Source organism: Struthio camelus, chromosome 4, assembly GCF_040807025.1.
Source record: "Struthio camelus isolate bStrCam1 chromosome 4, bStrCam1.hap1, whole genome shotgun sequence".
Lineage (NCBI taxonomy): Eukaryota > Metazoa > Chordata > Aves > Struthioniformes > Struthionidae > Struthio > Struthio camelus.
Window position 1 is genome coordinate 51556443 of NC_090945.1, and position 25328 is coordinate 51581770.

General features: G+C 35.7%; 1 protein-coding gene and 1 long non-coding RNA gene across 3 annotated transcripts in view; one reads left to right on the forward strand and one right to left on the reverse strand.

Annotated features, from left to right (window-relative positions):
• Window positions 1-25328, forward strand: part of LOC104145244 (uncharacterized) — a 59065-nt gene that overhangs the window by 11695 nt on the left and 22042 nt on the right. The window lies entirely within an intron of this gene.
• Window positions 899-24031, reverse strand: PDLIM3 (PDZ and LIM domain 3). Of its 2 annotated transcripts, XM_068942683.1 has the most exons (8): window positions 23694-23925; window positions 17637-17788; window positions 15942-16026; window positions 11403-11590; window positions 7221-7484; window positions 4616-4743; window positions 3472-3583; window positions 899-2631 (listed from the first exon to the last, which is right to left on the reverse strand). In XM_068942683.1, the coding sequence occupies exons 1-8, from the start codon at window positions 23784-23786 to the stop codon at window positions 2442-2444; spliced, it is 1212 nt and encodes a 403-aa protein (XP_068798784.1). In that variant the 5' UTR covers window positions 23787-23925; the 3' UTR covers window positions 899-2441. The 2 variants fall into 2 exon arrangements, with proteins under 2 accessions (XP_068798784.1, XP_009674992.1); XM_009676697.2 differs by lacking the exon at window positions 7221-7484 and having other exon boundaries at window positions 23694-24031.

Below are 25328 nucleotides of genomic sequence, written 5' to 3' on the forward strand. Positions count from 1 at the left end.
TTTCTCTTCATCTAAAAATAAATGCCATAGCTCTCTATGGCTTGTAATGTATATAAAAAAAAAAAGTCTGGACATAGCTGAGTGGCATAGTAGCATTAAGCTATCAGGCTATACTGGCTATGCCATTCTTAAGCCAGTGGATAAAGTGGATAATTCTTTAGCTGGACGCTTTGTAAAGGAATTGTGCCAGGAACCACTGACAGCCTCGTGAGATTAAAAAAATATGGCCTTGAACATGCTATAGAGAGAGTTGCTGTATCTTTCTCTTGCATTTGAATCTCTGTATATTTAATTCCCCCAGACTGAAGAGACTGTAGGATGTAATTTCTTGTTTTTCTTCTTCTCTGTCAGGATCAAGGATTTTATAATCTGCATGAACTGAAAATCTTTGTTTCCTGTTTATTGGTATAAAGGTTTTCACATTAGGCGGATACTTGCAATTAGATAGGCTCACCTTCTAGTTCTATTAAAGTCATCTCTGACCTCAAGCCTCTCAAAATAGCACCATGTCATGATGCAATGCAACTGAACTTCCCCAAAGATTTGTCATCAGGTCATGTTCTGTGACTTTCTTTTAATCTGACAGTTCTCTTAGCTCTATTCTTGAGAATTTTCTCAAATGTATACCTGGTTCATTTGGACTGTTAAAGAGAGTGCAATTTCTGGTCTTCAGTTTTGACAGCCCATGATCACATTCAGTTTTAGAAAGCTAATTACGCCCACATTGTATATTCAAATGCTTAATATAAAAACTGTATTTCATTCTTGCCAGAGGTTTGATACATCTGAAGCATATTCCTCCATGTGGTTGATAATGCCGAACTTCTATTATTGTCAAGTCACTTGACCCTCACACTTTCTCATTTTTCATACCAGAGGAAAAAATACAGAATCTTAATCATGTGTACTAGATTTATTCTTACCTTCAGTTACTCCACAAAGAAATGAACATTAAGCAATTATTTTAAAACACCAATGATGTTTCAGGTTTATAAAAATAGACATTATGTGCATTCTCACCTTCAAAAGGATTTTCAGGTTTAGTTTATGGAGTTTATCAGTGGAAAAATATGAATACTACATATAGCCTCCTTGATATGTGAGGAACAGAACAGTGTTTGGTGTCCACAAATCATTCAGGAACTAACCTTTAAAAGGGTGCATCTCTATAGGCTTTCAATATGCAAACATAAATGCAGTGATACACACATTTTAAAAATGTTTTAATTCTGAATGAGTACTTTACCACAACTTAAAAACTTTGAATATGCAGACATTGTATTTCAGGCTTTGGGACACATCTGAATTTTTAAAATAAATTTAAAGTATATGCAGCTTCTTATTTTGGTTCCACATTTTTCTTACTTTTTAAGCTTCTTATATCGTAGACTGGGAAAAGAACGTAGAATTGTTTGCCGCTGAAGTTCTTCATCTCTACTGGACTTGTACGCTTGATATAAAACTTAGTAGATTTTTCCCAAGTTTTAATTTACTGTCAGTAAGGATATTATGATGATATTTTCACATTGTTTTTATTATGAAAATTAAATGATGCAGAGGCAAAAAGACTACCATTTTCTACAGAATGGCTTTTAAATTCACTTTCATTTTTAATTTACAGTGAGTTCCTATTAAAACAAATGATAGATTTTTCAAAGAACAATGAATGCATGTGTGTGCCTCAACAACTTTTTGCTAAGTGAAGTGAAAGCTGATTTCATTGCAGTTTGCACTTTGCAAACCACTAAAACAACATAGAAGTTCTATTTTTGCTTTTTACTAAGAAGTCTTTATTATACTAGCCATTTTATTGTATCAATTGATATTAATTCCTTATTACATTTGCTGCATCAGAAAATTAAGAAAATAAACCCCCAAATCCAAAGCAAGGTAAGCGAAATCTACCTTTGGCACACTAATGATAATTGAATAATAGATGGTTGAAGCAGACATGACCAACTGATCGTTTTGTTCTCTTCACGTAAAATAGCTGCTTTTCTAATGACCTGTCAGGTGTCTTAATTTGGTATGGCCCAGCCTGTAACACAGTGAGGCCTTTAATGGCTGTGATGTTTGCACAGATATATAATTTATGTTAAAAATGACGTCTTCATTACAACACTTATGTATATACTATAATAATTATGTAAGACCTCAGCTGTTTCAGTGTTTTAATCCAGTACAGCGGATATCGGGACTCTTTCAGTTAACACTACATTGAATGATATTGTCATCTTTGAAGATAATACTTTAACAGAATTTTACTGGTATAATTATGCTGCTGCTGGTTAATAGAGGCTTCCAGCTCACTCAGAATGCCGTTAAGAAAAGGTTTAAAAGCTACTACTTTGGATTCAGACAGAAGTCCTGACAGTGTATTGCTTTTCTAAGCTGTTAATGACTTTTTGTGTGCATGCATATATTTGTCTGCCAATGTAAGACTAGCATTTTGGGTAAACCGTAACTGCTTCATATCCCTCTGGTGGTCTCATGCGAGCTCGTGCATGAGCTTCACAGTATAATTGTCCCTCCACAAAGAAGTAGCCCTTTTGTTTCAGGTTCAGATTGCAGTCAGAGCACACAAAACATTCTGGGTGCCGGTACTTATCACGTGCCTTCACCACGGTCCCTCTTTAAAAAAAAAAAAGAAAAATTCATATGAATTCAAAGTGAGAAGAAACTACAGTATGACAAAAAGTAAGTTCTAGGTGTTTTTCTTAAGGCCTTTAGGTTATTCATCTGGTTTTGCCAACTGCTATGAACATATTGTAAGGTTGGAGTTGATTTTGAAAAAGTGAGATATGAAATGCCACAGAGATTATGACATAGACAGTTCAATAGTTCATTGGAAAGCCAGATTTTGGTTACAACACAGAAAGTACAGTCTAAACCATCAAAAAGTGACAAAATGAGTTTAAAAAAACACATTTCTTTTCCTTACTGATTATGATCTGAGCTTATTATCTGTATTCTTTGGTGAAGCTGTCATTGAGATTCAGATGCCATTGATGATATTAATCTGGTAGTTTCAAAGTAAGCTGAGAAAGCATCCTAGAAACTCTCACTAAATTGGGAGGATACTTTACACTATTAAGCAACTTTGAGAATCCATAAACAGTATATTACATATTTATAATGTATATTACAATGTAGTACAGATAGCTTCTGGTTTAATTTACTATGTGTTAATGACCGACTTGCAAAAGGTCCTAGAGAAACCTTAACTGAAACTTTGATGGTTCGTCGTTGAAACTGACCTACCTGTACTGCAGGTGTCTAAGATAAAGATTAATGATTTGGGACTTAGAACAGATTAGATTAGAATTGTTCTAATATCTCTGCTCTCCAGAAGCATTTTTCTAATAGTGCAGACTGAGATCATCATTTGGAAAGCATTCCTGTAGTTAGTGGTAGTGTTTGAGTACGTGCGCTTAAACTAGAGATTTTTATAAATAAAAAGAAACAACTTACAGAATGCCATTCCCACATTTGTCGCACAGCGGCACTTTCTGGACACTTGCTGTGCCAGTAGGTATCTTTGTTACAGGTGCTTTCACGCTTCTTGTACCCATGGGGCGTCCGTCTGAGAACCAAAACATTCCTATTATGTACAGGTAATATAAAAGCATCTGATGCAGTAAAATACTTTTTTTGTAAATATCCACTTCTGGTTTTAGTTACGGGCTTTCACTTATATCAACAATAAAGTTTCTCTATACAAGTTTAGTAGGCCAGATCCTGTGCTTTTGGAATTGGGAAGAGGACTGTTTGGCTGTAGCCAACAAGCAGGTAGACAGGTCAGTATTGCTGAAAAGTTTTTCTTATTTATATAACTAGCCAGACAACAAATTCTGGTTACAGAAAGTTGTGCAATGTATATCAGATTAGTGACATGATATTAATATAATATTATAGCAAAATATATGAAGGAAATGCCAAACAAAATCTCACAATAATGTATGTATAGATAAATAGATGAATTTATCCCCTCTCTGCTAAATATTTGGATTTAAGTATCTACCTGTTGGGGTAATTTTGCTTATATTTTATTATTTATGCTTACTATAAATGTAACAAACTTGTAATGTTTGCCTTTAGTAATGTTCCTAATTATTTTCAAAAACTCGTAATTTGAAGGAAATGGGTCTGTAAATTTTTATTTAGAATGAAGAAGGGATGCGTGAAACTTATCTCAGGAGTTGGTTAAAATTTCTCTTCTCCTGGATGTGGAAGAAAAGGATTTTTTTCTTAGTATCATGGATATATGCAGCTTGTCACAAAAACTTTTATCATTCAGTTAAAATCAACTTTGCACATTAACAGCCTTAAAATCTGAGAAGAGATTCTGAAAATGTGATTAAGACCCCCATTTTTTTCCCTATTCCTTATAGCTAGCTATTGCTAGCTATAAAAACAAGGGGAAAAACTGTTTGGAGGCTGGGGTTCTATCATATGTGTATATATATATACTATACTATACTATATATATTCAAAAAGACTTGGGCTTTCAGAATTTCTTACAGCTCTGATCTCTCTCATTTTCTTCTCAGACTCCCTCTTCCCACAAACATATTAAAAATGCTTTGAACAGGTAGATTATGTCATTATTAGTCACCTTCTTCAGAGACTAAATTCTGGAGCACTTTAAAGGAGCCAGACTGGCGAGGTTGGCTGGGCTCCTCCTGGTTGGCATGCAGCATCTTGTACACATCAGACTGAGGTACTGAGGTGGGAGCTGGGTCACTGCATCATAGGGAGGAAGAGCAGATAAAACAATTAACAAATATGACTTGAAAGTAGTAGCTGAACCAGAGATAGAAAATGAATTCAGTAAACAAGACAGTCAGTTCCTAGAACTACTGAAAGACACGTTTCTCCACCATAGCATTGCTTTGTGTAGTCCTCTCTTAGTCAAATGCACTGAAAAAAGGTATCTGTGGAATTCTGACAAAGAATAAACCTACAAACTCAAGACAATATTTCCATAGTTACTGTTCTGGTTCTAATGGCAATTGGAAATAGGTCGGTACCTGTGTTAAACCTCAAAGCAGTTGTATTCCTATGAGCATCTGTCATATTACCAGTTGCTCTTTGGTGTGATATGCAAAGTTCAGTTTTCACAGCAGCTGGCCTCAACAACATTGTTAAAATCACAGCTCATACCTTTAGATAGGATCAGCCAAAACCTAAAGAAACAAATCTTTTGGGAGAGTTTCATGCAAGATGTTCTCACCTTTCTAAATGGGTTCAATCACCAAGTTAATATAGTGATTTTTTGGCTAAGCTTATTGTTACTTATTTAACTTAAGAGTTAATGGTTGAATTCCCATTGATTGGTGACCCTAAGCTTTTACCAGTAATATTTCATGGTATATTAAACTGTGTTAAATGTTTTAAATTAATCATGATAACTAACATTTTAAGTAGTTGAGAGGAAGAGCGGATGACCACATGTACCGGCAGGAACTGGGCTGAACACGTATCATCTGTAAACTTCTAACTGCCACTGGGACTAATTAGAAAGGTTAAAATAGACTTCAATGAAGTCTGTTACCTCACTGATATATAGGTAAATTTCAGTTTGAATTTCTTGTTACAACTGGCCTCCTAGTGTCTGTTGAACCTCAGGTAAATCACCACTGGAAATAAACAACTAATTCCACAGGGGATTACCCTGGCTTTTGATTTGTATGGTTTTGTTTGTTTTCCAGGGTAGCATCTTGACTAACATGACACAGTAATAGCATCATGGTTGGGCAGCTAGGTATTGACCCCTGTTGGCTGTGTTAATTGTTTGCATCTTCATCATAACGAGAGTTCTCTGAGCCATTTTTAAACTGGTAAAGAAAATGCCATTTTCTTCTGTCATTACAAGCTTGTAATCTAAAGAAGTAGTTTACTTTTTAAAATTCTTACCAATATCTATCTTCCTAAAAATCAGACTAAGAAGTAATATAAAATTATGTTCAAAATACAAAAAAACTTACCGGACACAAGGGTTTGAGATAACATTTCTAAGTTCATACATAATGAAGAAGAGTCCCACAATGAAAGAGATATTTCAGAGCTGTATAGAGAGTGAGTTCTCAAACTGGAAATGTCATATGTGTTTGTGAAATCTGATTAGTCTGGGCCTAATCCTTTATTTCAGGATAAAGAAAAAGCAAGGTGGCGTTTTTCTTTTCTCTTTAATTTTTATGATTGAGGATAAATACGCAATAGAGTAATATAATCACTCTGCAAAGACTTCATGAAGTTCAGTATTGTTTTCATGAGATCAGCATAAACTTGAGTACTTAAATATAAGTATGATTTTTATGGTTAGTAGCAGATCGATTCTCTAAGGTGCTGAAGAAGGCTCACTAGTGCCAATGATTAATACTTCTTATTTGAAATATTAGTAATTAGTTTTAGTTTATACGATACGTATTATAAATTATTAAGTTAAATACTGTTGTAAAACAGAAAAACAAGTTGCTGTGATGCAAAAGTTAAGATAAAGGAGTGTGAATGGTGAATGGTGCCTTGAAAAAAAGGAATAGACCTTTAGAACTTTCTACTGTCTAATCTTCATCTTTATCCGCACAAGGTTCCTACCTGACTTCTAGTTATTGCAGTGGAAAAAAATCATAAATCAGCTTTTGACTGTTACAGAGATCAGTTAGTAGGCCTAGAAAGTCAATTCTGGCTCCTTTCAATGTGATGGGAGTTAAATAACTAACTAGTATACTATTAACCATCTACAAGATTTCCAGAGATTCATAGCTAAATTTCAACAGTTCAGATCAATTGGAGTTAATGCTATTATTTTTATTAATAATTAATAAGATACATCATTAAATGGTTATTAAATAATTATTGATTATGATAACAATAGTTATCACAATAGTTGTGAATTTTGGAGGGAATCAGAGTCTTGATTTGGAGTGGTCAGTCAACTAACAATCCAAATAGTATCGTAAGCTTTTATTTATTAGCTACAAATACAAGATTATTTCATATGAAATATTTATTGGTAAATACCGAAAGACTTCTTTTAATACTTGAGGTTAAAAAAAATCATGAATGACTTATATTTTAATGAAAACAATAAATGATTTAGTTTCTCTTTAACCCTTTTGCCATTATCCTAGAAACAGTGTAATAGTATTAAAGCTTATGAATTTCTGTATGCTCTAAGTTTGCATATTCATAACTATTAAACATACTGATCTAATTACCTCATTATGGGTGTTTCCCCCAGAGCTGTAGAAACTTGGCCTTGCAGTGTTTCCATGATATTGTCATCTGAGTACAACTGCATAGGTGTATTAAACTGAGCATGTACAATCTTGACACCAGGAAGTTCCATTTCCAAGGGAATGTTAGGGGCCATCTTAGATACTGCTTTCAACTCGGTAGGGCAGATAGAGCTAACAGTGCTAATTGAAGAGGGAGTGCTGCGTCCACTGCCACAGTCAATCCCTGAAGGAGTGCTGCATCCACTGTGTTAATAGCCAGATTACAGAAGGGTGTGCAATGCATACCAGATTATACAGAAGAAAGACAAAAGTGAAGGAACAGGTGATGTTAACAAGACTGAAAACATAAACTATAAAAAATATAAAAAGCAGAACTATAGAAAATAGAGAAAAGCAAAAGTATGAATATTCACTGAAAAGTATTTTCTTGTAAAAAGTATCAGTGTCAATTATAAAGCATTCCTTAAAATTCTGATATATATTTTATGTAAAGACAGTTCAGAAGAGAAAATTACTTTGCATTTTTAGTGCTAGATTTTATTAGAGAGTAAATTAAGCCTCTCCAAAGCTCTTTGTTCTAGGTGAGTAATTCTTAACATCTACTAATGGGAAAAATAGGTTTATGTGAGTTGTCTGTGTCTGTGACAGAATAAACACATGCCGTATTGGAATCCTAAACAAATCATTCCAGTCCTACACCTAACAATCCATCTCAGTCCATAGTTGAAGAGGCTACTAAAAAGTAATGAACAATAATGAATGTGACGTTTCCTAGATTTCCTTAAATTCTGCAGTGAAGTATTTATTAATCTTTTAAAGTTAAACAATAGAATTTTTTAAGTATTTGTTGAATTTTTAAAGAAGAACAATTGTTAAAATAACCAGTCATACTTTTGCATTTCTAAATTATAGTGTTTGCAATAGAATGTAAAGTGGCCCTTCACAAGAACAGCGAGCATAATTGGAGAGCTCATTTTGGTCAGACCTTATGAAGGCCTTTTTAAGGCTTTTGAAGCTGTTTTTTTAGTACTTATATATATATAGAAAATAAAAAGTTTTAGAGAAGTATTAACGTTAACTGAAGTAAAGTTACTACACACCAATTTGATGTCTCTGAAAAGGACTAATAAAATAATGTTGTGACCATGAAGCCCAAAGTCTTTTTCAGTGTTATCATTTTGAACACTGGACTATTTTCTCCACAGCACCTGAGAGGCTTTCTTTGTTCAGGGATATGTATTTCCTGTTACTGTGTAACAGTGCGTTAACACAAGCCTTCCACAGTCATCAGTTATCTTTTGTGTGATGTTCAGAGTTATAAGATGATATAGGACTTAATCTTTTTCCTCCAACCTGCACGTCCTGGTTGTGGCTGGTTCTTTCCAAGCTAAATGATTCTTTGTAAACCAGGGAGAATACCATATTACACAGTTAGAAAATACAGGATGGTCCCTGCCCAGTAGTCATTCTTGAATGGAGAAGACGACCCAAAGTTCTCCCTTCAATTCAGTGGGGAATTTGTGTGGAACCACTTTCTCAAAAACGTAAAAGGAGATACATCCTCTACCATCAGAGACATATCAAAAGAAAGTTAATTTCAGAAAAGATAGGCACGTCTTAAACTAAGCATACAATTCTATTTCATCACCCAGCGTAAGCCAGCTAAAAAATAACACAGGGGCAATTTATAAATTTTCAGGCTTTTTTTTTTTTAGAAGACTGAAGGCCACCCTTAAATCCTGCAGTAGAATAAGTTTTGTAAGTGCTGATAGTGTTAGTAAATGGAAAATAACAGTAAAAGGATAGAAAAGACATAACCATTGCAGTCAGCAGCCAAAGCAACGTTAAAGCAGAATAAATAAGATATAATAATATATAAAAGATAACTATTAAAGCAGAATAAATAATATATGATAATATATAAAATATAACTGCCAGGTAGTTTTATCAGAATAAAGTCTAAAATTGTTACTAATGTCAAATTTGTTAGCCCAGTCCCACTGCCCATAATCAGGTCGTCTTTTAGTGAAAGTCCTATTTTGATTTCACCTCAGCTGTCCTACAGAGGCATGTAGTCGAGATGGAGGTTTGTTTTTCACTGTGTTTAACAGAGGGTATACAATGAGCCAAACAGGTGAAAAAGGAATTTACGAGCAGTGCGACAACCACTGCTTTGTAAATACAACATTCTTCATTGAAGATTTTACAATTTGTAAGTAATTACCAATGTTAGAACCGTTTATAAATCTTTCCTAACTAAGGTTATAAAAGTTGCTGCCCTTCTGTCAGGTTAATTTTTGCAGTTTTTCCCATCAGCCATGCTGGAAAATAGCCATTTGGCTTAAAAATTTTCACTGAAAACACTGTGTACCTAAATGAGGCTTCTGAATTAGGAGATTAGGCCCTGATATACGCACTGGAACCTCCATAATCAGATTAGGCACCTATATATGGTACCTAATGGTCCAAAAGTCAGGTTAGGTACATGTAACTGGTACCCAAAGTTTAGAGGACATGTACGTTTGCTAAGGATTGTGTTATCATTTATCATGTATCATAATCAGGCTGCAAGGAGATATGGGCGCTGTTTCTCCACTGAGGCAGTGTTCTACCCTGTTAGTTCTTGTTGACAGATGGATGGAGACTCTATCCAGCTGTTACAGTCTCCTCTTTATCACACAGGTGATTGAAGAATGTAACACATCTCACAAAAACTGAGATTTGTCTGTATGAGTCTGTATGAGATTGTCCATTGTATACCAAAACCAATTATCACCCTGAGTTTTTGGTGTAGTTTATGAGACTTAAATTAGTGTAACTGAAATTCAGACGTATGTAACCTTCAGAATGACATACAGAGCGCTAAATCCCCTAGTAAAAACTGTAACTGCTAGAAATGATGAAGGCTAGCATCGCAATATATTGGATCACTCGAGCGCTGTTGAGCTTGCTTGCCTTTTTAGCCACAGAGGTTGCATTGTTTTCCCCTCTGTATCTCAGACTGTAAAAATAGCACTAAGTTAGGCATTTCACCCCAGTTATGATAGAGGAAGATTACACTAAAAAGATGGACGTTAAGTATGTAAACTTTTCTGCATTTGAGAGCTTTACAAGTCTGTGGTCTCAGATAATACTCCTATTTTAGGTCTGCATCAGGTTTCCTGAATAGATGAGTCTGCTGAAGAGTAAACTTTGCAACCTCTGCATGGCCAGATGATAACTGATATAACTAACTATCTTTTATTTGGCAAATTAACGAATTACATATATTCCCATTTGGACAAAAGAATTACATAGCTCCATAGTTTTATAAATATGCAATATCCGGTGCTGTGCTATACTGTAAAATGAATCAAGTTCATGAATACAGACTTACAGACTTACAGATTATTTCAGACTTGTATCAATATGAATGAGATGAGACTCTGGACCTGCTTCTTTTGGAAAAATAATTTTGAATTTCAAGCCTGATCTCTGCAAGTCAACTATTTTATTTATTAAGACTTCAGCATTAGGTTATATACTACTATAAGCTAATTTCAAATGCATCAGTACTCTTTATTAATGTGAGTTGTGAGTATCCATTAACAAATTAACACCATGCATCCAAATCCAACACAGCACTCAGAGTTTATAACCTGCTTCGGCCTGAGACTATGAAAGGTTTGGGCCGAATATTATGCCTGTGTTCAAAGTAGTTCACATCCTGTAAAGAAAAGAGGGTTAAAATAACTTCCTTCAGCCAATAAATGCTTATTTCTAGATAAAAAGTAGCTTACAAATTCTAAAAATAGTAACCACGAAGTAACCGTGTTTATTTTGTTTATCCCTGGTACTCAAAATATGATCACTTTGGTATTCAGAGACTTTGACAGTATGGGAGTGTTACTTTAAGTGTAAGAGGGAAGGATGGAAGGTAGCATTGCAGCCTAGTTCAGAGAGCAAATTTTAGCTACCTGCAGTGTTGCTACTACAGAGCTGAATTTATAGTTTTCAGTATTGGAAAAAATTATTCATTTATCACTGGTTTTTGGGGAATCAGTAAGCTCCTGATTATCAGAAAACTTTAAAACAGCAAGAGCTGGACTTTTTAATTAAAAACAAAACGGTAGTGATATTACCACAAATGACCATATAATATAAGTAAATGCCAGTACTCACTTGTGAGATGAGTTAGGAATGAGACCCCTCAGTTGTCCATGAAGCGCATCTTGTATATTGCCAGATGAATACAGCCCAATAGGAGAATTATAGGAGGAGCTCACTACCTGTCTTTTGTCATCAATATTTGCTGCTGCAACAAAAGGCTGGGCCCTTCTGTTATGAGCTGTACCAATGGGCTTGAATTCCTGTACGTAATAGGCAGACAAAATACACAAAGCTGCAATGCACACCAAAGCTAGTAATGAGTAAAACTGACAGCGTCAGTATAGTTAATCTCTGCATTTTTTACATTTACAACTTGGTTATTTTTTAACTGGTGCAAGCATACTATACTTTTCCATGAATTTTCTATGTGCTACATAAGCCATATACATTCAGAGATTGTTATTTTTCTGCCTCAGGACAAACAAAGGCATTCCACATTTGTAAACAAACAGTGTGAAATTTTAGTAATTCAACACATTTAAGGGAGGAATACTATAGGAACCTGTTGTAGAAGTATTATTCTCTAGATTTTATAGTTTACTTTATTCTTCTAGAAGTATTTCACATATAGTTAGCAATTGCTTCCCTTTACGGTTAATCCTTGTTTTCTGCTTTTTGGTCACGCACTGGTGGAGGGAATCACAAAAATAAAGAGATTTTACTGTAAATGTGCCATATCGGAAAACATAATTGTTAACCCTTCTTTTAGCAGAAGTAGTCTTGAATAGACTTCAGATTGATGACATCCTTCTGAATTGATTCAATACTTTGAGGCTTACCTATACATCAGAAGTTGTGATGCTGCATAATTCAGACAATATAAAATCATCATAAATAAATAAAAACCAGAAATGGATAAGTGCGAAATCGTTCTGCCTATGTTGGCTTATTTCTGGAATCCAATTTTGTTTATTATTGGCCCAAATCATTGCCTCCAGTTGTGGAAGGTCTGGAACCAAAATCTCTGATGACCTTTCAGATAACTTCCTGTGTTCTTCAGCGGTGATGGGCAAGGGATGATAAAGATTGTTGACTAAGTAAAAATATGCTTATTTGTGTTGTGCACATTTAGTACAGACTTGTGACTCTCTGTCAGCTCAGATCTGTCCCTAATCCACAGCGATACAGCCTTTGGGAAGAACAGTACTATCATCTGCTGAGGGATTTTTGTGTTTCGTATAGTGAGTGAAGAAGGTTTGCTGCTGTCCTCCAGTGATCTTTGGAGACAGTGCTCAGAAAGCTCTTGAGCTCCTGTGCTTAGGGAATGGAAAGCTCTGGTTCCTAACAAATAGATTTCTAAAATTTGGATGGATCTCTTCCTCAGAGACTGGAAGTGGCCATGGTAAAATAGCACAGGTAATTAGTACTTTAATAGAAGTAGCTTACTACTCTGATTATGGCTTTGTTTTTGAGATGCATGTCTACCCTTGTGCTTGGACTCACTGTAAGATTTAGGCCATCTAACAGCAAATTTGCAACGGAGGAAATGTGAAGTGAGTACAGACCTTTTACACTGGCTAAGTTCTTTCTTATTCCTAAATTTTCAGGGCAAATCTCTGTTAGAAATTTTGTAAAGTGTGATTGGTATAATAGAGATACATCTATAATGCTATAAAGCATTTCTATATTTATGTTTATGTCCCACTGTGTCATATGACCTATGGAGAATCTAAGTTCTGATACTGCTAATTTAGAATTATTTCAGATTGTAGAAGCTTATATCTTGGGTGCTAGAACTATTTGCTTAGTCACTATGTACAAATTATGTTGTCTGGTGTTTGCTACCACATATTTTAATTGGTGACACAGCCAGTATCTTCAGCTTTGAAATTATTCAAGTGCAATTGCGATCTGTCTTGCAAGCTGTACAAACTAGTCTCTTCATTCTGCTAAATAACATTTTAAGTAAAGCTGTTTTTAATGCAGGAATCCATCTTCTAGATTACCCTAACCTTAAAGAATGTAGGAAAAAAATCCAGTTGAAATAAATACGACCTATTAGCAAAAAATGACATATAAATTTCAATACTCAAATCCACAGAATAAATCAAGCGATTAAGAGCAGATTAGACAAATGTGGACACATTTTTGACATTTGCAGGTTTTTATTTATGCCTCAAAGCATTATTTCCTTTTTCAGACAAGATCAAATCTCTGTTCAAAGTTTTGGTGAACAATTTTTTTAAAAAAAAGACGAAATCTTGAATGTGAATTGTGCTTTATGCTTTCATTTAAAACAACAGTTTCAGAAATATTTTTGCGAAGAGACTGAAAGAAAAGTCATGGTTATATAGGATGCGCAGCCAGAAAATGCAAACAGCAAAAGCAGTTCTACTAAATGGAAATGTTTAGCAGCAGTACACTAGAACAGACTACAAAAGCAGCAATTGGATAAATAAGCACAAAGATTTTACTTGCAATCCTTTGTTTCTGTCTGATAGAACTGGGTTGCAACTGACAAGGTATATTAGTAAATGGAGGTAGTTACTACACTTTAGGATCATGTCTGCTTTATGAAAGATACTAAACTCAAAGTATTTTAAATTGATACAAATCTGTGAGGTAAATGTATTATACAAAACAAAGAAAAAACAACTTTGAACACTGTCATTTCATCCTCTTTTTATTTCTTGTTGACAAATGAATGGCACGGAAGACATGTGGCAAGTTTACAATGTAACAGTTGTGAAACAAGAATTTGCAGTTAGTTAAACTTAAATTACATTTTCTTTTTAACTCATCTATTCATATAAAATGTCAGTGACAGAACATACAGCAGCAAAAATAGTCCAGCTCTTGTGTTTATTGGATGTCATTGAATAAATGAAAATTCCTCCTTTAGTTCAAAACCGAAACAAGAACTGAAGGCCGTTCAAATTCCCAGTCAGGAATATTCAAGAATTAAAGTATTTTATTTCGTATTTTTATTTTTTTATAGCTGATTGATGTCCTTTTTGCAGGGATAAATACATATAGATCAGAGCGGTGGATGTTCTTGGAGGTAAGAATTTGGTTTGAATTGTAAATCATCCCTAGGATGGTTTGGCATATCTGTTTACAAGCATTGCTACTCTTCTGAAGACCTGTTTTATATATGTATGTATTCAGTAGTATAAAATATTCAGTATTCCTAATTTTCTTATAGAGGAAAGAGGTAGACATAGTAAAATGGAGAAGTTGGCTATTTAATCTAGGAGAAGCTGGTTTTCTGATCGCCTAAGGGAGACTTTTCAATAAGCTGCCAAATAGCACTTAACAGTTCAATCTCATGATTTATTTTTAAATAAGTATTCCTTTCAGGAATGCAACTTTCATCCAAAGGGGTTACTATCTTGTCAGATATTGTTTTCTCTACAGCTTTTGTAGTGAATTTCTCCACTTGTCATTTCTTTTATGTATATCCTGGGTATTCAACAAAAATATGCATTTAAAATATCTGTTTCATTTTTTCCTAATAACATCTCTTACTGCTGAAGAGGCTATATATTTCTGCAGAAGTTTGCTTTGTTGCTTATCACAAAGATTTTTAGATAGGAAAGAAGAGATAGATTTGGAACACTGAAATGCCGTATTCATGTTTGGGAGTGTATCTGTGAGAACAGAATTGGTGGAATTATTTACTCCATGGAATTTGTTGGAAAGTTATCCTCTCTTAAATTTATTCTAGGACAGCATGTTCATCTACCACAGAATAAATACTTGAACATATTTACTTTGATCCTGGCCTGCCAGCAGAATACTCTTTTTTTCTCTCCCCACCTCTCTTGTGAGCACAGCAAATGTCCCTGGAGGTTAAAGAACGAATGACAAAGAAATAAAAATCTAGTTGTAGTTAATTAGCTAGCTTTCATCTGCTAACTATATGGAGATTCCTGATAGCTTTGTGCAAGGGTCTTGGTGTGAGTTTGAAGACGCTGAAGAGGGAGAAGAATTTAAGTTGATTGGATTTGCTTTATTTATGCACAAGGATCAAACCTTAGCTATTCAAAGTGGTTTGCTTATTTATCAGTACATGGTTTTTGTACAAATTTGTAACTCAGTTCTGTGGTGTAATATAAAAATGTACGGAAGTAAAAAGAGCCAGCATTAATGGCTCTCTCTGTTTAATTGACTTACATCAAAAAGACATTTGTGATGTCATAGGTGCATAACTTTGGTATTTGACATTTATTCCAGTTTGAAAATCTTTCTAACATGATGAAGAATTCTCTAAAAGAGTTAAAGCAACTTAAACAATATTAGAATGAAAGGAGATATTTTCTTTCCATAATAAAACCGTGATGATATGGTTGGTTTTAAAAATGAGAATGTGTTGTGACTTTAGTTAGAGTCTTGTTAGAGTTTCGTTTCTCAGTTATAGCTGAAAAATTAGAAACATCCAATCAGGTAAAACGATGCCCATATATATAGTACATCTTATTACTCACATTAGCTTAAACTGTCAGGTGGTGGATGAAATGCTATCCAGAGAATTGTAATGACTATGAGTGAGATCATTTAGAGTGTAAGAAGACAAATTGAAATGGACAGATAATTTACAAGAATTCATACCTGTGGTTCAGCTTCCAAATTTATCTTGAAGGGATGTGCTTTGCCATCTTCTGACACTTGCGGGGACCATAATTTACTTTCTGTCCTATAAAGAAATACAAGCAGAAATTAAATAACTTCAGTTCTTTACTAGTTGCAATAATCTGTGTAAAATAAAATGCATTCTGAAAATTTGCACTTTATTCTATGGTTTTTAAATTTTTGACATAAAAATACTTTAACAGTGTATGTGTACTGCATTTTATTAACAAGATATAAAATGTGTATTTATTTTTTTTAAACGATGTATACTATGAACAACAGGAAATAATATAGGAAGTGACTAATTAATCCTCAGAGTATTTTACAAAAATAAGTGAGTATATTAATAATACTAAACCACAACAACATGATTTTTTTTAATGTTCATAACATCCATTTAAGGTCCGCTTTTCAAAGTAAGGGGAGTGCAATCTGCTTATGTAAAGTGTTTATGGAATCATAAACAGAAGTTGCATAGGTGATTCTTTGAGTTACTTATGCAGAGATAGCCAATATCAGTTACAACTCTGTCTTCATTGTCAGTGGGAAAATTTGCAACTCATTTTAAATAATGTAGTATTAATACTAAATATTAGTATAGTGTATATACAGTAGCACTAGTTGTTACATAAACATCAACATTTAATATTTTAAAATATGCACATATTTCATATGCAGAATTACACTTACCTTATTTTGAAAATTATTTCCTGAGAGAGTTGCTAAATGACGTATCAACTTGTAATAGAACTTGGAATTACATATAGACATTTCTGAACCTACTTCTGGGTTCTAGTAACTAAGTAGTGCTCCTTCTGAGAAAAATACATCTTTATCTGGAAAGAAGTATTGTGATCAGTTGTAATAAAGTGCTATACCTCCCTGACAGCCTCATGTCAATCAGAGTTGTTTGATTCTTGGAGCCAGCTGGGAAGTGTGCTAGGTGATTTTGGTTAAAGGCTGAGCATACTCAGTTAGGAGAGGGGATGATGCAGGTTGTTTCTTGTGGTGGCTTTGGCTGAGAGGAAGAAAAGCAAAAATACCTGGACTCCTGCAGGTTAAGTAAGAGAATTTTTTTTTATGTTGCTTTGCAATTTCTTTACTTGATGTAATGCATTGTTCCCATAGACAAGTGCTTTAAAAAAATTCTTTCAAAGCCTGATGTGATGTTGTTTTCCTTACCTGGGAAGATATGCTAGTAAATTTGTCTTATGATTGAGATCAGGAGGCTGTGGTAAGCACCTGGAGCTGAGGGAGCACTAACAGAGAGGTAGCTGAACAAGTGATAGCTAGTTGAAGGTTTTATTGTGGCTCTTTCCAGCTGTTCGTTTGACAAGAATTTGAAGCGCTATTTGTTTACTGACAACACACGTAGGGTTTGTGAAGTCAGTAGTAGCAGTAGGAGATATGGTTTGTAGGCAACAAATGTGGTGAGTAGCCTGAGGGAAGCTGCTCTTGTTGTGCCTGAAGAAACAAACCTTCTAGGGACTCTTGCCTGATCTGACCTTCTAGGGACTCTTGCCTGATCTGGAGTTGATGAGGTAAATCTGGATGCTTGTCGTTTCAGAGGTTTTGTGGTGTTCTCTAAACCATTTTGAATAGTTACATTGTGTAATCACTTAGTAGGGTCATATCTTCTTTTAGCAGTAAGCAAACATGTACATATACACGTACCTCTCAATTTTCAAACAAAGCTGATGTGCAGCTGCTTTAATTTTCTCCTGGGCATCATTATGTGTCATGTTCTCTGTGCTTTGGCCATCAATAGCCACAATAGTATCACCAGGGCACAGGTTGGCAGCTGAAGCTTTGCTTCCAGGTGTAATCTGGAAAAAAAATCAATTTTAACTTCTTAAGCACCATGCATACATAAAAACTGGTAGAGAAAATAATTTCATTAGGCTTCCCTATTTTCTGTTGGGTTGTGGGGGGGGAAATGGGATCGGAAACAACTATGACTACTCACAAGAAACTGAGTTCTTAATTCTGCTAGTCCCTCTATAGTTCAATTATCAGCTCACCGTTTAAATGTTTCATACATCATAACTTCCAACTAGATGAGAATTATCTTCATGCTTCTGCATTAAATAGTTTATGCCTCTATTTTCTGTATTTACTGTAACTTGTCTTCAAATCTTCCTTCCCAGCCTCTGTTGTATAATTTACTTGAAAAAAGCGGTTGAGTTGTCCCTTACAACTTCAGACAATAACAGAATAGCATGCTATTGGGCAGTTGTACTATCTAATGTTCAGGTGCATGATGTGCCATTGACTGGGTAAAAAGAAAGCCACTTGTGATCTTCTACACTTAATGGAAATATAACAGCAGTTAATATGTTTCCTGTTATCCTGGCCTCTCTTCTCTTCTCTTTACAAATGTTTATTCCAGATCCTGAACTCTTAAAGTGCTTAGCTTTAGCCCTATTGCATATATGTAACAGAGACTCTGATCCTTCAAGGTGGTCTATACAAGGCAATTCAAATACCTCGTGGAAGCATAATGAAGACAGTGACATTCACAGAAATAGCCCTAAGCTTATCTCTCTGTGCTATTTTTTTTTTGTCTTAATGATTATCTTCTGCATCATGGTTAAAATAATTGAAATGAAACATTCTTTCTCTTCTAAAATAAGCACTGTAGAGAGGCCATGATCTTGGGTGCTACTTAAGCTTATTCTAGAAATGTTAACTTGGCAGCATGTGACTTCTTCACGTGCATCACGTCATTTAAAAAGATCTTTGGTCATTGAATGGGATTCATGTCCCTTAGCATAGGCATCTATTGCCATTTTAGGTGACCTTGGGTATCCAAGACAACAACATGAAACTGATGGACGTAGCACAAGAACTTCTGGAATTTAGCCTGTCTGGAACAGCAGACCACGGGGGACAGGTTGGTGCATCTGAAAATAACGCAAACTGCTTATGTTCAAGCAAATGAATCCCAGCGTGAAGTATCAACATATTAGTGCAGTCTTACAAAAGCAGCACTTTTATACCAAAAAACCCCTTCTGTGCCATGTGTGAAGTAAAAAAGCTACGGGAAAGAATCCATTTCACTGTGGGTTCTGTGACAGTCAAAGCAAGTACTATCTGAGTGATGAAAAGCAATGAAGTGTTCCAGAGGACTGGAAAACATCATAGAGAGATGTTCTTCAGTTCTAGTATTTTCCCCATCTTCCAGCAGAGGAAGAGACTAAGCTGCCCAGTACATCTCCAGTATCTTCTGAACCACAGCTGTGCTGAATCAGGTAATCTGTATTGCCTGTGCAAGTGACAAGACTGACTGTCAGCATAAAAATTGGGTAGAAATATTCCTTTTGATATGATTTGTGCTGTAGTAGCATTGAAGCTGCCAAAAATCAGCGAAATAGAGAATTTTGACTCTTTCCAGCTGTCTACCTCTGCTATGTGGGTCTGGATACTCAATGAACTTAGGGTTTGTTTTGTGTGATTTATTATTATTATTTGCTTTCCAGTATATAAACTTATTTTTGATTTCTCTGTAACAAATTGTAGTATATATGCTATTATCAAGTCAGTTAGGCAAACTTTCCAAATCCGTACTCGTGGCCAGCCGTAGGTTTTTAGCCCCCCCATTCACCAAAAGGATAAATGAAACATTAAGGTACCTGAATAACCAGTTTGAGTATGAGTCAATGAGGTTGCTCATAAATTCTAAATCTAGAGTCTCTGAAATTATCCATTTCTCAAGCCTTAATGGCTGTGAGTATAAATAAGCTACACCGAGACTGCTTAAACAGTTGTAATAACAAAGGGGTAGAGCTATGCTTGTCCCTTTAACCTGGAACGGCTTCTGACTTTGCGTTGCATGTTGTTAGTCATTCTGCATATGCCCTCTGCAGCAAAAGTCCTGGCTTCTGAGTGCCTGGCTACTGATGCTTAAATACTCAAAATATAATGTGCAAAAATAGCCATATGCAGTTCCCTCTCAAATTTAAGCTTACTTGAAAAATGTTCATAAACTTTAATCAATATGTAATGCTTTTTACATGGCAAAACGAATCATCTGCCGTATCTGTGGCATGTTGCAGCAATGTACTGAGATATGGCCCTGGCTCAAAAGCAGCATCTGCCTAACAAGGTAAGTATCCCTGCAGCTATGCTGCTAGTAGAACCGACACTGGTCTACGTTGCTGGTAGTAATGCATGATTCCTTAGACTTCCTTATTCCTGCCATATCGTCACTGGCTGCAGTGATATCACTAAATAATTGAATGAGGGTATCATCATTTGCTGGCAGCGAAGAGGGAAAAGGGCAAGAATTTGTATTTTCCTACTCCTTAGCTGAGTTGATTATTGTCAGGCTTCTGGGGCTTGTCTGTGAAGCCTTTACCCCTTTCATGGAGGTGCTGAACTCTACTTGCCCATGCCTTCTGGGGTGCAGAACTATCTGCCCTAGTGCAGTCCTTTCCCTCACTTACTCTTCCTGGGATAGAGGAACCTACAATTACCCCATAATTCTGCCATGACATTTTGATGGTGAGAGGTATGATCCGGAGATTTGCCCTTAGGATAGGATAGGAGGAGTATGACAAAGTTTCAGCCTCTCTCTCAACTTGATGCTAAGCAGAAAATCTTGGTAAGTAGCATGACTGCTGCTTGAGGGGAGGGAAGGCGGACAAAATTACTGCAGGCCTATGCCTTATAGAAAGGGACCAGGCTGTGCATTGCAACATCACACAGTACCATGGGCATGATACTGGTATCATAGGTACCTCAGTAATATCAGTGTTACTGTTTCTTAAGGAGCTTGTCACTGGTGCATTAAATGTAAATTGTGAACACTTACAGTTGTGTTACAGTCATAGTACTTGCTCCTTGCCCATCCCTGTTTCTTGAGGTAGACATCTCGTTGATGCCTTCTGCAAGTTTTAGCCTTTGTCTGCAGGGCACAGGGCTCTATGGCATGTCTGTTGCTTCTGTATCTTAGGAATCTCAGGTTTTGATAAATACAGGATATGTGTTGAGTGTTCAGAAGTCGATAGGGACTAAGTAATGGTTTAACCACGTGTAGGGTAATGCCTTTTATGAAACCTTGAAGAGCAACTATCTTTATAGAGTGCCTCTGTTTAATAGATGTGGGAAAGTGGCTAAACATAAAATTGGAAATATAAATACCTGCATTACATTCTATAAAGATTTATATTGAAACAGAACTTGCAAATATAGAGTTGGTAACAGATTTTACCATTCCCTCCAACCTCTATAAAATTTAATTGTTTCTGTAGTGCTTTATTCAACGTGACTTAAATTCTAGGATTGAATTCTTCTAATTGCTTAACCTGAAATGCTGTCTTCTGTTCAAAATACACTGAAATAATTCTGTTTCAATGAGTTTTTGACAGTCTCATTGCTGTAACTTCTTTGCAGTTATGTAAGGTTACAAAGATTTAAAGAGAAGTTTTCAGTATTTCTAATTAATCTGTTATTTCTGCGCCTTTCTAAGAGAATCTAACTTAACATGTCTATTTTTAGTCTCCTCCTGTTCTTCTTACCCTCCCAGGGATCATGATCTGTGGTTTTCACATTTGTTTGAAGCAGTCAATAGTGTTGCTTTGCTTGGGAAATCACTGATGTTTTTTTGAGATGACATCTGTTTTTTTTTTTTTTAGACAGCTGTATGATGATCCCTTGTCGTGTTGTCTGTGTCTCAGACAACTCCTGGTAAAGGCTTTCTGTTGTTGAACAAGAGATACAGCCAGCCAAACTTACATCTGTCCCATTATTTTATGCAAAAGGTGTTTAAAAATAACTTACATTTATTGTTCTAGTCGCTGAGAATATTTCTTGTTGTGACAGTTAAGCCAAATGTGGATGCATTGCTGGGGATGCCTTTGACAAAAGGAAGTCGAGGCCCCAAGAAGCAGAGCATATAAATGTTGTACTACCTCTCGAGAGCTGCTGCATGAATGCTTAGTAGGGTTTCTTCTGAGTGTATATTGCAGCAACAAAAATATTAATGTTAATAAAGATACTGTTAAATTTCCTGAGCTTGAACTAAGGAAACTTAAACATGTCCTTTTTCATATACATGTTCTATAATTTCATAGTTCTACTTGAAATGTGATTTCATTGGCATTGCCATTACTTAGTTTGTCACCTGTTTATGCCTTGTGAGGCATTTGGTAGGTATGAGTCAATTGCAAAATCATTTATTCTTTAGAAAGTTACATTTAAAACTGCACTAACAAAGGATGTTACTATAAACTTCATCGGACTTAATCTAAACACAGAGAAAATACAAACCAGACACTGCTAAAATATTTTTCGTTAGAGATAATGGAAACTATTTTTCCTTTGGAGGTCCATAAAAGGCAATGAAGGCCCCAAAACATCCAGAGGTTTTTTCTTCTTTATTCAATGTTTTTTTTGTCTCCTGTTTCTCCAAAGGTTTTGCTGTGCCCTACTAATATTTGTCCCGAAGTACATAAAGCCACATAGTAGCATTCTATTTTATTTCTATTAAAAATATTGGGTAAGTTCTGTTATGCTTATATGAATCTGGAGTAAATAATTGGCTGAAATTAATTTGTGCTGCTATAATATGTGAAATACTGGTACTTAACCAGCTACATACTCCTGTTCAGAAGCATATTTGCTGCAAGGCATCACCAGTGGTATCCATCCTTCAAGGCTCTTGATGTTTATTTAATATAATTATATAATTATATATATATATATATATATAAAAGTATATATTGAGTCATAGTGCAGTGGGGATTTTTTTGTTTTTGTTTTAATTCGGGTATCATAAAACCCATACTCAGTATGTCAGTATGACTGAGGTACTGAAAAGCAGCAAAAATATAAAGAAAACTAATTCTAGCCTCTGATGTGTTGAACACAATTTTCAAAATATACAAATTATCAAAGTATGTATCCTGTCTTTTAGATAGATCTATGTCTGTAGATGCAGGGCAGCTGATAATGTTTTATGTGCCGCATTCATCAAGTAACTCTTTTCTTAAATGAATTGAGATTAATAGCTTAAAGTCCACTGAAAAATGGAAGCATGGAAGCTCAGATTCTTGCTGCCCTTTATTAGGGGGTAATGTAAATAATCTATTGCTAAATATGGCAGAAAAAACTTAAGAACCATCTCCCCCATAGTCAAGATGGGATAACTTTCTAATAATTCGTTGATTTAACGTGCATGATAGTGAAAACTTTTAGTTATGTAAAAACAGGTGCTGTTGCCTTTGCTGGCAATAAGCAGATCTTGACTTAGTTAAGTGAGTGTCACATTAATCTTCTGAAGTTGGCACAAAGAGTTTACGAAGTGCAAACTTCCAGACATGAGGAGCAGCTGCAGAGTGTTTCTTTTTTTTCTCCCAGTGATCACACAGGCTAGTCATGAAAATGATAAAAGTGGGAGGGTCCAGCCTTTAGTAGGCTCAAAACTTATTTTCTCATCTCAATGCATGGAGCAGTCATGGTATCATGCCAGGATTTTCCTAGCACTGAGGCACTGGAGTTTAATTTTTGAGGTGTAAATAGGAATGCAGTTTAAACTCTTTGACCAAAAAATTAATCCCACAGATATGTTTCACAAAACTGGTAAAAACTGTTAGCTTTCAGCCAACTCCTCAAAACTAGCAAATCCTTGCTAGTTTACCAAAGGCTTCATCTGCAGCTCTGAACTCGAGAAAATAAAAGGGCAAAAATCTAACTTAATAAACATAGAAAGGAAATGGAAAATATACATACCCTGGTTATGATTAAAGGTTGGTTAAAATCTATTCCTCCTGAGAGCCTGAATCCCCAGGGTGCTGGTCCTTGGAGAATAACGTTTTGTGGCATTGTGCAGAGACTTTTTCTTGGTTACTGTTCTTTTTTCCTTAGGTCTGTATGAGGAGCTGAGCCGTAGGAGGAAGGGTACTGTCAGCAGAGTGCCTGCTGGACAGGGCAGCGGACCTTTGATCACTTCTAGGAAGTTTTACTCATCCCACAGCTGCAGGCGCTGCGCTTTATCCCTGCTCTTTATGTGACGTCAGCCATTCCCTCAGCTTCTCCACCCACAGAGGGGAGTATCAGACTCTGACAAATAAAGTCTGAATGCTGGAAGGTTTACAATAAATACATCAGCTTTATCTGCTGCTCTAGCGGCCCCCTCAGCCTGACATTCAGTAAGCATCAGGTTGCAATGGCCTTCTGGTTTCTTAAAGCAATGTTGCTGCCCATTTGTTATTATGCTGATTTCACTGCTGGTGCTTGTTTTAACTAAACAATGCACTGTCCTGACCATGTACACTATTCTGTTTCATGTAAAGAGAAATATTAATGGTGATATTTCCTTCTCAAAGTATTGTTTTATGTCTTGCCTTATTTGCAGTGCGATCATTTCTCGCGCTATAAAGTCATTCCAGCCCTTCAGCTGTGTTTTTCAGCTACAGCCACTTGAGAGAATACTATGCATCAACTCGAATGGCTTGAAGCATTTTCACTAATATCATGCATCCCTCTGTCATACTGGGAAAGGGAAATGCAGTATTAATTGATGGTGTCTCTTCCTTTGGTAGTAATCTTAGCTTTTTATAGGATAGTCATGTTTACCTTCTCTTAGTTGTTGGTGTTGCTATACTCTGCATTCCTTTTGGCTTTCTTGCATCAGCTTGTTCTGCTTTATTTTGGCTTCTTTATCCGCTATATTTTGCTCCAAAAGAGAGGGATAGTTTTTCAGTGCTGGTATTCTTGTTCGCTTTCTTATCATGCTGTTGCGGATTTCTCTTTATATGTGATATAAGCGAAGTTAATACGTGCAAGTTAGTAAATGATGTTCTTCTAAGCATCTTTTTGCCCAGGGTTTGGCCTGTTTTGTGACAGTATCTACAGCTCTTGTTAGGCAGAGGTGCTTTTGGAGCTTAGACGGAACAGTGGTTGAGTACAAATTGATGAGGATATGTATTTTTGGCATAGTTACAGTCCACACAATGTTTCCTACCTTTGAGAGAAGTTTTTTCTGCTCCTTATGGCAGAGTATTTACCTGCTTTTGCACACACTTTGCTTTCTTACTATCTGTAGCCTGGAAGAATAAAATGCGGGTTCATACTCTTGTGATCTTTCTTTTGCGGGGCACCTTCCGGGCTTTTGATGAAAGTGTAGTGATTTAAATTGATATAAGAGGCTCAAAAGACTTTTCCATTAAGAGCCAAATCAACTTTATCCAGCACCCCAAAATGATGATAAATAGATGAGGAAGTAGGAAATAGGTCCTTGCAGTTTGATGGCTGTCATAAGCTTGGAGGAGCACAGCTTACTTTATGGATGCGAAGGAAGATAGGTGCGTTACAGCAGTAAGACAAGGCAGCTGTTTAGTTCAGGGATACCAGTCTTGGTGGCTC

Coding starts and splice junctions, on each gene's coding strand:
- PDLIM3 (XM_068942683.1), bottom strand. CDS start 23,786: ATGCCACAAAACGTTATTCTCCAAGGACCAGCACCCTGGGGATTCAGG. Junction 7,485..11,402: donor ATTCCTAACTCATCTCACAA/GTGAGTACTGGC, acceptor CTATTAACACAG/TGGATGCAGCACTCCTTCAG. Junction 2,632..3,471: donor AAATGTGGGAATGGCATTCT/GTAAGTTGTTTC, acceptor TTTTTTTTAAAG/AGGGACCGTGGTGAAGGCAC.